Source organism: Gymnogyps californianus, chromosome 3 (assembly GCF_018139145.2).
Source record: "Gymnogyps californianus isolate 813 chromosome 3, ASM1813914v2, whole genome shotgun sequence".
In the NCBI taxonomy this organism is placed as follows: domain Eukaryota; kingdom Metazoa; phylum Chordata; class Aves; order Accipitriformes; family Cathartidae; genus Gymnogyps; species Gymnogyps californianus.
In genome coordinates this window covers 77,923,276-77,939,699 of record NC_059473.1, presented here as the reverse complement: position 1 = coordinate 77,939,699, position 16,424 = coordinate 77,923,276, and the positions used below count along the sequence as shown (strand labels likewise).

Genomic DNA, 16,424 nt, shown 5'->3' with positions numbered 1-16,424 from the left:
TAGAGTTGCAGAACATATCAATCACTTAAGTTTAAAAAAAAAAAAATCACCAAAGAACATATTTTAGATACCCATGCTTTAAAACATTTGCCTGAACACACAACAGGAAACCTATGTTACTTTATAACCATGGGTAATGAGCCAGAGATTTAAAACACGTATCTAGTATTGAAAAATCAAGACCTGTTTCCTAAACTGCTATGGCAGGTCAGGGCATAGTTCTCAGACCCATAACTAAAATCAATCACTTTTACAGTCAAACATACAACATTCAAATTTCAGAAAGAGATTATTAAGAAAGGACAAGGTCAAAATTCACCTTATTGCAAAATCATACCATAAAACAAGGTGAGGTACAACCTGTGCATTCCTACAGGTGTACTAAAACTTGTCAGCAGGAAATTAACTTTTCTTATAATACAAAGGTCGAGGCCATTGGAAATGCATCTGCAACAATGACTTTGGAAATACCAGGAAAGCCAAATAAGAACATCCAAAATAAGGGCACACGGTTTCGGTTTTATGTGAGTAAATACTGACGTTTGTTTCCAGCACAAGACATCAGGTTAATAGTGTACTCTGAAGCACATATGAATTTAAAAAATGTATGGATTCAATCCTGCTGACCCTGTGCATGACTATATTCCTACTGGTGTTCCACAAGCCACAGGCTTACAGAATTAAGCCCGAAGCAGCCCACTTAAAACAACAAAAAAACCCCACACACATCACAGCTCCACCACAAAACCTCCAACCACGCCCCAAAATACTGTATTTAAACTTAATTCACAAATAAACCAGCAACTACTACGTATTGAACAGACTCTCTAAAGCTAACATTGAAGTCCCACTTCAGCACTGCAGGTGTCTACGATACTTCTACGACTGCAGTGGAAGCTTAAGAGCCCAAATACATTGCGCTTCGGACCTCCTATTCCCTGCATTCCATCAACCAACCTTAAAGTTGGATCCAAAGGCAGAAAAACATTTTCTTCTTGTCCCTCCTCTTAAAAAAGAAAAACAAAAATCTTTGCTAAGCTTATCATAATATCACAACCTGCATTTATAAACAATTCAACAAAATCCCCTCCACCAGCATTTTCTAAAGTCAGGTATTTTCCATTTTTATTAACAGATTGATTTGTTTCTTCCAGAAAAGTCTACTTAAAGCCAATATCTAAATCCCCCTTCCCAAAAATAATGTTTCTTTCAAAAGGTATGTTTGTCCCCTGTACTTCTTGTGTTCACTCAAGACAACCAGATTTAGAGATAGAGAGCTTGAAAAACAAATCTTGTTTTTACATCATTACACCATAATTGTGGAGCTGCCAAGGACCACTACACAGCTACAATTTTTATTCTTTACAAGAAAAGCAAAACATTTGTTTTGAACAAATGCTAATTTTCGTATAACACCTGTTCAAAAATACTGTGCATATTAAACTTGGGTTCTGTTAACATTGCTATATTTGCAGTTAGAGCAAACACAGTTATATCAAACAAAAGCCACCCACCCCCAAAAAAACCCAAACCCACAACGCAATGCCATTGGAAAACTGCACTTTTTTTAAATTTTGTTAAGCCTCTGGCATTTTATTGTTTAAAAAAACCACTGCCGATCAGTTCTTGGTTTACAGTCATTGAAAACACTGCCCAACAATCCCAACTTCTGCTTATTGGCAGGAATGCAAGTCTTCCATCAGTTTTACTTAAAAATGAAAGAGTGGATAATCAGCTTAGCAACCCTAAAAATCTCAATAATATACAAAAACTCACAGCTCCCAGCTGGATATTCCAAAACAGACAATGTTTTCTAAAGCTCTTAGTAACAAAATACACAGTTCAGAGCAGTGCCATTCTGAGCTTTTAAGTTGATTATTTCCTCCATTTTTTCCACTGGTTTCCTCGCAACACAGTCCTTAATATTAAAAAATATGTAACTGTTAGTGAGGCAGCCATACTTCTTCCATTATCAAGGGGTTTTTTTGCACTTCACATGGGGAAACTCATTCATCGCACGTGGCATTACAACGAAGCAAGTTCTGAATGACAGAGAATAACTGAAGGGAAAACCTGTTGTGGGAAGGAAACGAATATCCTGGAGCGGAGAGCTAACCGCCCACGCAAAACCTCACGGCTCAAGGCAGGGTTTCCCTAAGGACACCCCAGTTACGGCACCTCCACGGCCACTCTCGGGCACCGCACCCGCCACGGCCAAGGGGCCCACCCGCCCGAGGGCCCGTGAAGCCATGCCGACCACCGCCACCCACCCAAGCCTCAGCTCCTGGCAACTAACGATGCCCCAAACTTCCCCCAAGTTTTGACAAGCCTCCTTGAGGGCTGTGCCGGCGGTTTCCACCGCGGAGGCCGGGGCCGAGGCCCCAGCACCCCCGGACCCCCCAGCCGGTCGGGTGGTGGGCAGCTTCTCCCCGGCGGGCCGGGTGCTTACCGGGCGGTGTCGAGCAGCGGGTGCTTGGTGCCCACCAGCTTGCGGACCTGCATGGCGATGTTGCTGAGCTCGTCGCTCAGCAGGCACCGCAGGCTCATGAAGGACGTCGGGTACCCCACGATCTTCTCGGCCTCCGACACCACCTGGCTCCAGGGTGGGCCGCCCGACGCCAGACCCCGGAGGCCGCCGGCCCCGCGGACCCCGCGCCGCAGCCAGGCGCCCCACATCCCCCTCCTTCGCTGCTCCAGGGAGGCCCCCGGCGCCGGCTCCTCTCTCCCTTCACTCGCCCCGGCGGGGCCCCGCAGACCAAGCGGCCGCGGACGAGTCCCACCTCCTCGCTCACTGCGGCCAGAGGACCCCGCCGTCAGCAGCCGGCTCAGCCCCGGGCGGCGGGACCCCGCGGCGGCCGCGCTGCCTGCCCGCGTCCCCCCCGGCGGCGCGGCGGCGGCCGGAGCGGGCTCATTGTGCCCTGGGGGCAGCCATCTTGGGCGTCGCAAAACACGGCGGGCCGTCAAGCGAGGGCGGCAAGGCTCTCCCTTCCCCCTCCCACACGGCTTCGTCGCCTGACGGCTGCGGCGGTTGGGTGGGGGTTAGCGGTGTCGGAGTTGAGGGGTCCTGGATGAGGGAGGTCAGCTCATGGCGCAGGGGCTCCGATGCCTACAGGGTGTATCATCTCCCCTTTTTCTTCACCCGTAGCCCTTGCACTGGGTAAAGGGCTGCCGCCTGTCTTCCCCACCCTGTGCTTGTCGCCTCCCAGAGCGGTGTGTGTTTGGGCCGGCCTCGCCAGCCCAGCCGTGGCAGAGGGCCTAGCTGGAGGGGGAGTGCTCCCCGCGCTGGGCCAGGGCTCTTGGCTGGCTGGGGATGCGCCACAGAAAGGGATGTGCTCTGCCAGCTCCCAGTGCTGCATACAGAGACCAACGGGGAAGAGAGTTCAAGTTCCCACATAAAGTGTTCAACGTGTAGTCTTTAGCTACACAGTCATGTTTTCTATTTTCGTTTTCATATTCTATTTTCATGTTTTCTGTTTTCATTGCCCCATCCCTGGAAATATTCAAGGCCAGGTTGGATGGGGCTTTGAGCAACCCAGTCTAGTGGAAGGTGTCCCTGCCCATGGCAGGGGGGTTGGAACTAGATGATCTTTAAGGTCCCTTCCAACCCAAACCATTCTATGATTCTATGATAATTGCAGTGTATGGGCATTCTTTTTGTTTTTCCCATAGTTGTTTGGCACGTGGCACCAGGAGGCCTTATTTACCATATGTTCTGCCTTTCCTTGTAGATTTGTGTGTGTGACACACGCACCCCCCCGCTGTGACACAGCTGAGGGGTTTATGAACAGCCTCCTTGCGAGCTGAAGTACTTTCAACCAAACAGTTAACGTCAAAAGCGACAACTAATTTTGAGTGCCCAGCTGAAGACTTCTGGGTCCTGCAATTCTGCAGAGTGGTCTACTGTATACCACGTAGTCTTTCATTTATTCTGAGCACAGCCATCACTGACGCCTCTTTGCAGCTACATGCACCCAAAGCTTTTGTGAATTCAGAGAATGGATTTTCTGTACCCCAGAGGAGGAAAATTCACTGGCCATCTTCAGAAATTGGATTTAAGTGACTTCCTCAATTCCACAAATACTTCAGCAAGAATATGATCTATTCTGTCTTTACAATCACCTACATCCATTCCTCCTGTATGTTCCAGGCTTTGTGGCAACAAATCAGAAAACAGTCCCATTGACTACATTCAGGTGAAAAATCAGGGTGTTACATTTCTTATCTTTACAAATGCAAGATACAGGTCACTTTATTTTATTTGCATCATTCCACATGATTAAAAAGAGTTACACTGAAGGATACTGTAAAAGAAGGTGCAAAGAGAAAACAATTCCATCACAAAGAAAGACGAAGTGCAGTCCAGGAAAGCACAAATAACTCCTGAAGTTACAAGGGGGAAGCTGCTAAAAAGGAACGTCCTTACCTGTTTCCAGTGACAATGACAAGGTGTTTGTTGTTCTTACGCCTGAGATGACTCAAAATGGGCACCAAAACTGTAAAAGTTACTGTCCTAAGGAAGGGGGTTTGGCTGTGGAGTCAACAATGGCTGGGCATGCCTGTGGCATCTCGTAAGCGGCCTCTCCCAAACTGGAGAGGGGAAAAACTAGAGTGGAGAGAACCTGCAAAAACTGGAAAGATGACAGGAGAGTTAAGGTTCTGGTGTCAAAACTTTGCTTTCTGTGCTGCCTGTCTCTGAGAGAATAAAGCTTTGCTTTGAAGGAGCTGCCATTGAGTCAGTTTAGTAAGTTAGTGTCACAGAACAAACTGTTGCTAAATAGGGAGTTTCAGCTCATAAACACAGTCTAAAAATGACAGAATGCAATGGCATGTTTCTGTGCAGAGAGACTAAGTTAATGAAAATTGCCGGAGGGATGCACTTAAGAGGAGCTACCAAGGCACCTCATCCTGTAATGGTGACAAGTTCCTTGATTCATTTCCTGAGCCATATCCATTCTTGCACTTAACGTGGTAAGTGTTCTGTGAAAAACTAACATGATTATGCAATTAAAGTCTGCTTAAAATAATACATACAAACTGAGGAGAATTAGGGTTCTATGGGCAGTAAACTACCGTCTCCTAACGTGTGAGACTTCAGCTTTTCAAAATCACTGTTCTTTGTGTTACAGTCTAAGAAACTGAACACCTCTGCCCCCTTTATGTAGAATTCTCCTAAGTCCAAATGGTTTAGAACTAGGGCAAGACCCTTGATATCCACAACGCTGCACACTGCCCCTAGAGCTTCCTCAGGATTCACCAGCAGTAGATTGATGTTCTTTAAATGCAGCAATCGCTGGAGAAATAAAGCATACATTTTGTCAGTGAGTTTCACAGCTATTTTTTGACCACAGAGACTTGTTGAAAAGATTATACTGTAATACCGAAGGACCGTCTGTCTCTCACTCTCAGCACGATGCCTTCATCCCTTTCCCTTCTCTTAACAACATAACAGTCTTACTTCAGTAGTCCATTTTTGACTCCTGGTCCAAGTTCATGGTTTCTTTACCCCAGCCTCCTCACTTCTTTGCTTCAGTCCCACACACCATCCCTACCGGCTACTGTTCTTTCATTCTTGTCACAGCCTGCTCATCTTTTTCTCATTAAGTTCCAATCATCCTCTTGTCTGCACAGCCTGCATCCTAATAATGGACTCTTCTTTTCGTACATGTTTATGGGTGGGACTGTGGGGAGCAATAGCAGAACCCTCTCTCAGTTCTTGCGCTCACCTGCACAAAGGCCTCTGTTGCTAGGAAAAGCCGTTGCCAGAAAGTCTTGCCCATCCCCAGTAAACCTACAGCAGATATCCATTACCGTTGGGTTTTTCAGACAGTAGAATGTGGAAAGACCATTCTGACCAGAGGTCTGTATTTACGTTTTTTTAATGGAAACAGTCTGAGACATTCCCCACCCATCAAATCCTTGGCAAATCCTTTGCCAAATTTCAGGTTTAGAGCACGGAGATCGGAGAGTTTCTCAGTCATGCAGTCCAACAATATTCTTTAACACAAGCAAAATGTATTTTTTGCCAACCTTATTTTGCAAACTGACTGAACTATTTTAAAAATCAGCTTCAGGCTGACACACCAATTGCAGAAAAAATCATTACAAATTAGCTAATATTTGACAGTTACGTGCATCAAAAGCCAGTCTTATAATGGCTAGTGGTGGACCAGCTTACCCATAGGCATTGCTGCTTGCGCTGCTTGTAATTTAGAGTTTCTCAGTTTTTCTCTCCAAAAAACCATCAGAAGCGAAAGTATGATGTACTTAACGTATTTCAAGTTGTGGAAAAAATCGCATGCTCTTTTTTTTTTTTCTTCCTTTCCTTCTTGGCTCATTTCCCCTCAGGATTCAAGAGAAAAACCCACACTATTTCAAGAGCTTCAGTGACTGTACAATAGATGTGTCTATTTCTTTAAAGTCTTAAGTAGAGAAGAAAAATGAAGCTCTTTTTTTCTCTATCAATTGACTTTGTTAAGCCTCCCCAGGAGGAGAAAGAAGCCACTGCAGGGGGCCAGTATCAAAGTTGAAGAACAAAGATGAAAGGTGAAGAGATGCTTCTGTTTACATCAGCATGCTCTGGACTAACGTACCAGAGAATACATCAAAGCCACCACTAATGCCAGCTCTGGATATCTTTTCTGAAAAATGAAAAGTGGAAATATTTTCCTGACTACCATCTAAAGTAAAACAATTGCAAAGCACTCTCATTTGATTGGGAACATTTGACCTTTCAATCTTTCATAGTTTGGCCTTATCCAAAATAAATGATGTCCATAGGAGAATGAGACTAGCAGTGTTAATATATTATACTAACTATACCCTGCCTATATAACCTCATCTTCTTTTAGATGTTGCTTGATTTTTTAGTATGTTAAAGCTTAGGTGCAGTGTAAGGCTGTTCACAAAAATGAAAGCTAACAGAAATATGTCTGTTCCTTCCAAAGCACCCGGGTAATTGTTCCCCTGCCTCCCCCCATACATACAGAGAATTGATTTACTCCATAACATCCCGGGGAAGTAGACAGTTATGATCATTTCCATTTTGGAAGTCGGGAGGTTTAACAGAGAGGTTGTGTGATTTGTCCAAGGCTTTGCAAAACCCCTAAGGCAAACTGAGAAAAGAATCCACTTCTCTTGACCTCGTTGTCTGTGTCTTGTCTACAAGGCTGCCTGTCTTCCTACTAGCTGACAGACTACCGAGAAGGACGAAGGCCTTATTGATCCTATAGTTAGACGCTGAAAAAACAGCATCATTTAGCATCAGTTGATTTCAGTAGGAGTCACATCCCTTGGACAGAATTTGGCACTAAAAGTTATTAATTTTTAAGCCTCAATATACCTACTGAGATACCAATATCAGAACATGATGTGTTGCTGGTTAATGAATGATAATAAATGCATAATTATTTTGATTTTATTTAACAAATAAATAAATGTAGCGGTGATATATAGGGATCCTTTGTATGAGTAAGTGCATGTTACCCTTTTCACTCTGCACACAATACGCAGTGATACAGTAGCTCATCGGTGCACGGCACGGATGAGAAGCCAAAGCTCCCGGTAGCTCTCAGCAGCGCTGCGCAAGCAGTGGGACGTGCCCCTCCTGTGCCGCACGCTCGCAGAACACAGCTCCCTTCTCACTGGCTCGCCAGCCAGCACCACAAAGAAAACAAAATCAATTGAAATCCCTTCATTTCAACAAGCTGAGTAGGAACAGGAGCAGACGAGTGTGCAGCTGATAACACCCCTCCTTCGTAGAGTCACTGTTTTTTCACCTCCCAACCCAATTTCAGTTGTAAGACAGCCTCTTAGGCCGTCTCCTCTGACGGGCAGTTCTCCACTCAGGGGAATTTGGACAGAGACTCTCAAAACAGTGATGTTTTGGAGCCGAGTAATCTACAAAAGAAGGAGGAGGAAGATAAGCACAATGTTAGTTCTGGTCGTATGCAATCAAAGCTGACAAAGCATCCATCATCCTGTACAATATTAGCCTTTAAATATTCAGCTTTATCAGTTCCCCCATTCCTAATCCGTCATTAACCACCCCATGAAGCCTCAGCTGATTAGCCCCACCTCTGCAGCTTGGCAACCCATTAACTATTTATTATTTGTATTTAATTGAACTCTAGTAGCAGTGGAAAACTCCAACCAGACACATTTCAAAACTGGAACAAAGGAGATGGTCCCTTGCCTAAGGAGTTCATGGTCTGGGCAAGAGTGAAATGCAGCAAAGAGGAAATGACAGCCATGCTGAACAAAGGCTTACTAGCATGCTCTTTATTAAACTCCCCGCCCCACAAATCTATAGATTTTCTATGGATTTTTTTTCCAGTGAGTTCCATCTCAGCATCCCTTAAAATCACAGAAGATGGTGCAATTTGGGAGGGTCCAGCAGAAAAAAATGGAATTTTGTATGTTAGGTGAAAAATAGATTGAAAAACTCTACCTAAATCATTCCACAATTACTAGGTGGTAATACAACCCAGGGATTAAAGTCATAGTGTAGTAGGAAACTGGCAAACATATATAACATACACATTTTATATGGATTTAAATAAATAAATGGAAGCATTTCTCAGTTAAAATGCTTGTTTCTCAGGGACTAAATATATGTAATTTATGAAGTGTTATTTATATTTTGCTGCTTGCTATTCACATGCATAATCAAAACATAGATACAACACTAAATGTTCTTTCTGCTAGTCATGCTGGGTTTGAGGGGAGAAGATCTGTACACCTTTTTCTGTCTTTCTCTATTTTTTTACTTAGATGGGAAGCTATGTATTCTCCACCGATGCTGGCTGCACATTGCCTGTGAAGTAAACTTTGCAGAAGTCACCAGTGCCTTTGTTACCTCCACCTGGGTTTCTGTACCTTTCTATTTATGAGTCCCCTTTGAAGTGTGCCTGAAAGATCCAGTTCCCGAGAAAGCCACTACCCACTCCCTGAGCAGTGCCGCACAGCACGAGCACTCCGCACCAGAGACTCGGCACTGGCTTGCTGTTTACTGACCAACTTTAAAGCCCAGAGCACTCGAAGAAATGGTTTTCTAAGGGGCTCCTCTCCCTCTGTGCCCACTCACTGCCTCGCTACCAGGTGGAGAGTAATGTCTGTCTGGGAACCAAGCCTCAATATATGAAAGTCAACCTGGATGATAAAAAAAAGGTTTTAAAATTTGAGTTAGAAAACCCAAGTTAAACAAAATCATTTGAATCCATCCTTGTAACTCTGTGTCTGAACAAAATAATGTATTTTAAGTAGCACTGACTAAATGGCTTTGGGCGTATTAAAACAAGATAAACAAAGGCATTCATCTATACTATACTGTGCTATCTATACACTTTCCCCCGGTCTAGGTAAACCCTTCTGTTCAATATAGGTGTTTTTCAGTACGATTCCCTCTGCTTTTGAATTTATCCTGATGTCAGTCCATTGGAGACAAAGAATGATGACCCTCAGGGTACAAGGGGCCATGCATTTATTTTTACCTAGCACTTGACTCACTTGCATCTGTTCTCCTTTTAATCCCTGTAATTAAAATGCCTGCCTGCCACTTCAGTACATGCTCTAAAATGATTAAAATTTGAACATTATAGCAATCATAGTTACTGCTGCTGTACAAGAAGAAGAACAATTGATCTAGGCCAACACAGTTAAGTAAGCGATAGAAGGGAAACCATAAGCTACTAATGCAAAATAGGAAATAAGAATATTGAGTCAGATGAAAGGAGCATCTAAGGTAGTATACCTTGTCTCTGATAAAAGCCAGTATGAAATGCTTAAGGGAATAGAATGAGAAATCAAGCACGTATGGAGAAGTATGTCCTGTGGCATGTCCGCCCAGCTTCCACCTGCCCGCACTTTAGAGACTTCTTGAGCCAGATGCTCTATCAAGTCTATCATGTTTAATAAACCAAAATGGATCTATTTTCCAGACTTCCAAGTCTGGCTGTTCTAAGCTCTTCTTTGAAGCTGTTTAGGCTTTTGCTCCCCCGAACATCATGTGGACATGTGTTCCACAGTTTTATTATGCATTACATGGAAAAAAGCCCACTTCATTATGTTTATTTTAAGGCTCCTAACTAATAGTTTGCATTCAGAGCCAATGAGGCATGCCCAAGCTAGTCTAAAAGAAGCCTTGAACAACGTCTCCATCCCTTTCTGTTTTATTAATTCCCCCCGTCTTCCTTTTTTTCTCTCTCATTCCCTCTTTCTTTTATCCTCATATTATCTCTGGAGGGTGTTACAAGCTACGCCAGCATCTGATTTATAAATGCATGCCTATTATGTACCAAAATTCAAATGACCGAAAGCATGGCAGTCCTTCAGAGACACACTCCTCCACGATGGTGGCGCTTGCTTGTAAGTTTAGTCTTAAACTTTGGCACCTCGGTTCCTTTCTGAGCTCCCGAGTGACAGTGACCTGGTTTTCGGAGGTGCTTAGCACCCACCACCTCCTGGGGGAAACTGCAGGCACTGGATGCGCACAAGAGAACACTTTTATGCAAAGCATCTGCCTGGCTCTGGGCACTCAAGTATTAAATTGTTATTCTGGATTCAGCTTCACAGCGTAGTGACACAGGAAATCGTCAGCCCTGGAGTGAAATTAAGAACCTTAGGACTGGCGGAGCAGCCCTTACTTATGGTGATTTAAGGTCAGCAGTCCTCTTGAATTAAATATTATTAAATGTGAATCTTCCCATTTTTTCAGGATCAGTGGCAAATGCTACAGAGGACAGTCATCTTACAGACTTTGTGTAGTATAAATGTATAGATCATTGCTATATCAGGGTTCCTGCTTGGACATCTGATTTTCAGCTTTATGTCTGTTTCCACAGTAAAACACACCAAAACTTTAACTTACACGTTCACCTGCGCAATCATCCAATAAATACACTTTCCATCTGCCCTCTAATTTTTCATCTTTCTCTGTTCCTCTCTCACTCTTGGAATTTGCTCAGACCTATTCTCTAGCCAAAAGCCTCTTTTTTTTTTTCTTCAGTGTACTCCTCTTTGCATTTCTTTTTGCTTTCTCACCACCTTTCTATGTGTCAGCCTTGTTCCAGTTCTTCTCCCCAATGGCATTCAGAACTCCTGCTACTTTCATACACTCTCACCATTTAAAGCCGCTTTCCCACATGCTCCCTTTCACGGAACACCTTCCTTCCACTGATTTCCGAAGCACAGATGCTTGTTCGCTTTCCATGATGGCAACAACAGCTCTAAAAGAAACATATCATTTCCCCTCCTGCAATTCATGCACAAATGCCTGGCATGTGCTGCCTGGAGAAAGCCTTTCAACTTTGAATTTCCTTGCCTTTGTGGAATCTGTGAAAAAGTCTGATAAATTACAGCTTTGGCAGTTATTTCAAATAACTATTTGCAGCCAACTGAGGCAAAATCTGTCAATGGTGCCATCCCTGTGTTCTTTCAAAGGTCATTGGCGTTTCATGAGTGAGCTCAAAGTCAAGCTGGTTCAAAGGGAGGCTCACATTTCATTTTTTTCCAGGAAGGTTAGATTACATATTCTAATGGTGACAGGACTGTCCTACAAGACATAAGAGCTGGGTTCTAGTTGAGGCCACGAGACTGTTCAAGTACATGTGTTTTGTCACTTTATCTCTCTCCCCATGATTTCTCATCTGCAAAATAGCTGTAATACTAACTGGTAGTTGTAATATTAGTCAACAACAGACAAGAAGACCCCAACTAATCATATGGGTGGCTAGGTTTTGAAGTTGGCCTTGGAACTGGTTTTGGTGTTGACAGTTCAGGTAGAGCCAGTAAACCTCAGTCTACAGCTTCTCACACCGGGACTTCAGAGGCACTAGCTGGGACACACTTGCAATATGCAAGAGGCAATTTCTCACATTGTCCTGGGGGGTGAGAGGAAGCAATAATAGACAGCCTTGGCTCTGCAAGCCAGCTGAATTGCTGCCTGAGCTTGCAGGAATGGTGGTGCACCTGGGGACCTCTAGTGATACTCAGAATAAACCACAGCGTGGCAGGGGTTGACATGTATGTGGGCAGGATTTCAATGCGTGCTAATCAAGATATGCACGAAGTGCCTGACCCTTGACTCCCAGAAGTTACCCAAAGCTGAAGTCTTGTGGCAAGCCTTTGCCAGGCCGGCTGGGTGGGATGGAAGTTGTATGTGACCGTCTCCCATCAGCACCCTCTGGTGATCTGAAAGGGAGTGGTGAGGACATGTCAATTCTGCTTTAGCTAGCAGTGTTGTGAAAAGAAATTGATAACCACATGTGACTTCAAGAATCTCAGATGGAGATGGATACATACATTGATCCTGTTTTAAGGCAAAAAATCCTACCTGTGTAGAGAAGGATTCTCAGGACTGTCTTTGAGCAAAATCTATTTTTGGTTATGGCAGTCAGAGACATAGATTATTATCATTAATGTTACATGCATGATTTAATTAGGAAAAGTAACACAGTTCAGGAAAACAAAATCTTTCCAGATAATAGTTATACTAATTACCTAAAAGATCATAAATCAAAGCAAACTGAATAAATTGCAGGAGAAATGGGCTGACAAGAACCTCATGAAGTTCAGCAAAGAAATGTGAAGTCCTGCACCCGGGGAGGAATAATATTTGTAGTAATCCAGGTGGGGGACCGGCTAAAAAGCAACTTTGCAGAGAAGGCCCTGGGGACCCTGGCATTCAACAAGCTGAATATGAACCAGCAGTGCACCCTTGCAGCAAAGCATGTTGGGGTGCATTAGGAAGAGCACTGCTGGCAGGCTGAGGGAGGTGATCCTTCCTTTCTGCTCAGCCCTGGTGAGACACATCTGGAGTGCTGGGTCCAGGTCTGGGCTCCCCAATGTAAGAGAGATGTGGACACCCTGGAACAAGGACAGCGAAGGGCCACGGAGACGATGAAGGGACTGGAGCATCTGACATATGAGGAGAGGCTGAGAGATTTGGGGTTGTTCAGCCAGGAGAAGAGAGGGCTCGGGCGGGATCTAATCAATGTGTATAAACACCTGATAGGGGGGAAGTAGAGATGATGGAGCCAGGCTCTTCTCAGTGAAAGGACAAGGGGCACATGGCACAAATTGAAATACAGCAAATTCCATTTAAAGATAGGAAAAAGCTTTTTTTACTGTGAAAGTGGTCAAACACTGGAACAGGTAGCCCAGAGATGCTGTGGCGTCTCCATCCTTGGAGATATTCAAAACGTGACTGAACATGTTCAAATGTTAACTGGAGGTTGAACTATATGATCTCCAGAGGTCCCTTCCAATCTCAGCTATTCTTTGATGTGCTGAATAAAGAACAATTTCCTACACTGAAAATACGTGCTACATCCTAGTCCTGAATATACTTCTGTTATGCATTCCCAAGATATGTTTGGGGTTTTTTTGACAGACTTTTTGCCACAGCGATGTGAATGCATTGCTGTTATATATTAGGATGTGTAAAATTCATGTAAATACAACTGAGAAGATCAAGAGATTGAGTCACATGTCATGTAGGATTCTGGTGAGATGCTGGCAGGAAAGCAAGCATTGCAGTAGAAGAGTAATTGTCAAATAATGACATGTCAAAGCCCAACTTTACCCGAGTCTAAATCATTTAGTGTATGTCACTGTAGATACCTTGACATGTTTCTTTGGGTCCAGGAAAGAAATGAATAACCCACTGTATCTTGTATATGCAATGCAGGGGTAATTTGGACAAAATGATATGTTTTTGAAAGCATGACAAGAAAATTAAGGATGAAGAAACTCCAGAATGACTTTTATGAATGAAAAGAACCTGTAATTGTTTTCCATCCCTTGACAGATGTTACTTAAACTGACATACTATATCATGCAACAAAGCTCACAGGGGGAATACAGGATTATGAGAAAATGTGTAAACCACTATCTTTATTGTAAAAAATTCTTTTATTCTTCACAGAAAGACAAAGAGAGGAGGGATTCCTTTTAGGAAGAACTTGATGTAGATTACTGTAATAATATTTTCAGGAATGTATCAGCACAATTGATCTATTAAAAAAAAGAACGAAGATAAAAAGAAGGGAGACCTTTCCACTGTGTCCCAATCCCACACAACCTCTCCCCTTCTCCTCCCATCCCTGTAGCGTCTGGAAGACTTACCCATTCCTTAAAGTGAAAACAAGAAGACTCTCTCCTGCCTTCTTCTGCGTGGAGAAGTAAAAGAATGAGAAGGGGTGGAAATGGCTCTTGTTGAGAAATGACAGGTGAAGAAATGAGTTTGCCTTGGCTGTAAATATTCTCAGTTCACCTCGGAGGGAGCTTTACAGCTGTGGGACAGCTGCAGAGAGCACAAGTCTCCACCCCTCACCAGTTTTGCTTCTGACTTTGACAGTTCCCTGCTTTCGAGGTATGTGAGAAATGGGGTGGACACACAGAGAGTAGAAGGGTCTCTCAGGTACCTCAGACCTTCTCCAAAGTAGCCTTTGGAGGTCAGCATTTTGGGTGTCAGCCGCAAGGAAATAGGAAGCCCTCAAGAAAGTAGGGCTTGGTATATGCTCTTACCAACCTGTATGACAGAGCAAGTAGACCACTGTTTTGAACGAAATGAAACTTTAAAAGATTCACAAGTTTCATTCTGAGTACAGTCCTTAACCATAATGAAGTCTAGAGGTTGCAAATGCATAGTTTGTCACAGCCGAGTTCAAGTCTGGTATAATGTGTCTACGTTTCTTGCTCATCCATAGGTCCTTCATTTTCCTCTACCCAATCTTTGGCATTATATTCAATATGGAAGCGTCACAGCAGAGTCACTGAATAACCATAGTGGATAGATAGGGTGTAGCAGTAGACAGATGATAAAGATTTTTCCCCAAAGTCAATACAGGTGTCTGGGGCATATTTTACTAATTTGGTTTTTAATGCATTGCTGATACCTTTTTAAAGGTTTAATATTGATTGATTTTTAATGGCGTGGGTGTTCTCTGATGCTGAAGAAGGAAAAGACTTCTTCTTGCTTACTTTTGGTGTAGGGAACATGAGAAATGAGACAAGAAACAAAAAGGCATTTTAACAGAAGACTCGAAGTATTTAACAAAGAACCAGAGAAAAAAGTTAACATTTCTTTCTGTTTATCAAATTCTGTGAAGTTTCAGGCAAGAAGAGCAATCATTGATTAATGATTTAATAAGTTAAATAAAGTTTCTCTCTGTTTGCCAGAACTTTAAAAAGCATTAACGGTATTAAGGCTCTATCTTGCCATTAATCTGTACAGATTTGACACTGATATCCTAAAGCAGCAGAAAAAAATGAAATATTCATCAATATTAAAGTACCTCCAAACATTTCCAGACCTTGAAAGCCGCCACTACTCCCATTTCAACTGCCATACCGTATCTGCTTTGGAGAGGCTACCTCCTGACATTTTGCAGAACAGCCTCCAATCGTCTAAGGAAACTCTGGATTGAGATTAGTATCCACAGCAGAGAGGAATCTACAGACACTACTCTGTGTGAGTAATGCTGCGGGCATTCGTCCAAGCTCAGGAACGAGTGGAATGTACCCCTTCTCAAAGGTATGGGTGAAATAACATCACTGAAGTGGAAGTGGGGATTGGGTGGAACTGAAGCGAGGGAGAAGTTCACAGGCGTGTTTTCCATCTGTATTAAAAAGGCTGGCTGTACTTGAAAAAAAAAAGATTGGGAGCCAATACTTTAATTATTCAGTGCATTTATTTGCTTCTGATGGCATAAATAATCTATCACCTTAGCGTGTCGTACAAAAAGTCAAAGGAACGTTTCCACTTCAAGTCAAATGAGGAAAAAAAAAAAATCAACGTAACGGTACTTTTCTATGAACACATATAATGAATTTCTTTGTTTAATTAAACACTTCAGCAAACCAAATACCTGAATTTAAATTGCTATTTATTATGGCTTCACCTCAGATACAGGTGAAATAGGAATAGGTTAGCTTGTGAAAGACTGCGTAGACATATGTTTTCCACAGTGACTGGCATTACTAAGCAACCTGATGGAGAGCTGACAACACCTTGGCAAGCAGGAACAATAAGGTAAATTACCAGCAATATTAAGAGAAACCAGTTAAGAGCCGCATCTTTATTTCAGCCTGCAACATCTGCGGCTGTTATTGGGAAAAAAAACACAGGAGCCTCCCTTTTTACCTTCAGCTTTCCCCCCATGTGTGTGGGTGTACCTGTGTGTTTATACGTGCATAAACGCACGCAGACTTGTGCTTAACACACGTTTTGGTATCCGAGGTTCCATGATGCGTTTCCCACCGTGTTGAGAAGGAGAGAAACAGGAGGGGGAGCTCTCGCCGCAGCCGCCGCGGCGGCAGCCCGGGCCGCGCCGGGCAGGGATGCTCCCCCGGGCCGGGGGCCGCGGGGCCTCGGCCCCTTCCTCCCGCCTCCCGCTGGGGCGGCACAACTGCTGCAGTAATTACCC

General features: G+C 43.6%; 1 protein-coding gene across 2 annotated transcripts in view; it reads right to left on the bottom strand.

The window, feature by feature from the left end:
• PDSS2 (decaprenyl diphosphate synthase subunit 2) overlaps nt 1–2,676 on the bottom strand; it is a 121,294-nt gene extending 118,618 nt beyond the window's left edge. For both annotated transcript variants that reach the window (XM_050894977.1, XM_050894978.1), the window contains exon 1: nt 2,450–2,676. In XM_050894977.1, the coding sequence (XP_050750934.1) occupies nt 2,450–2,676 (227 nt within the window). The remainder of the gene's footprint in view (nt 1–2,449) is intronic.
• Between the last annotated feature and the right edge of the window lie 13,748 nt (nt 2,677–16,424).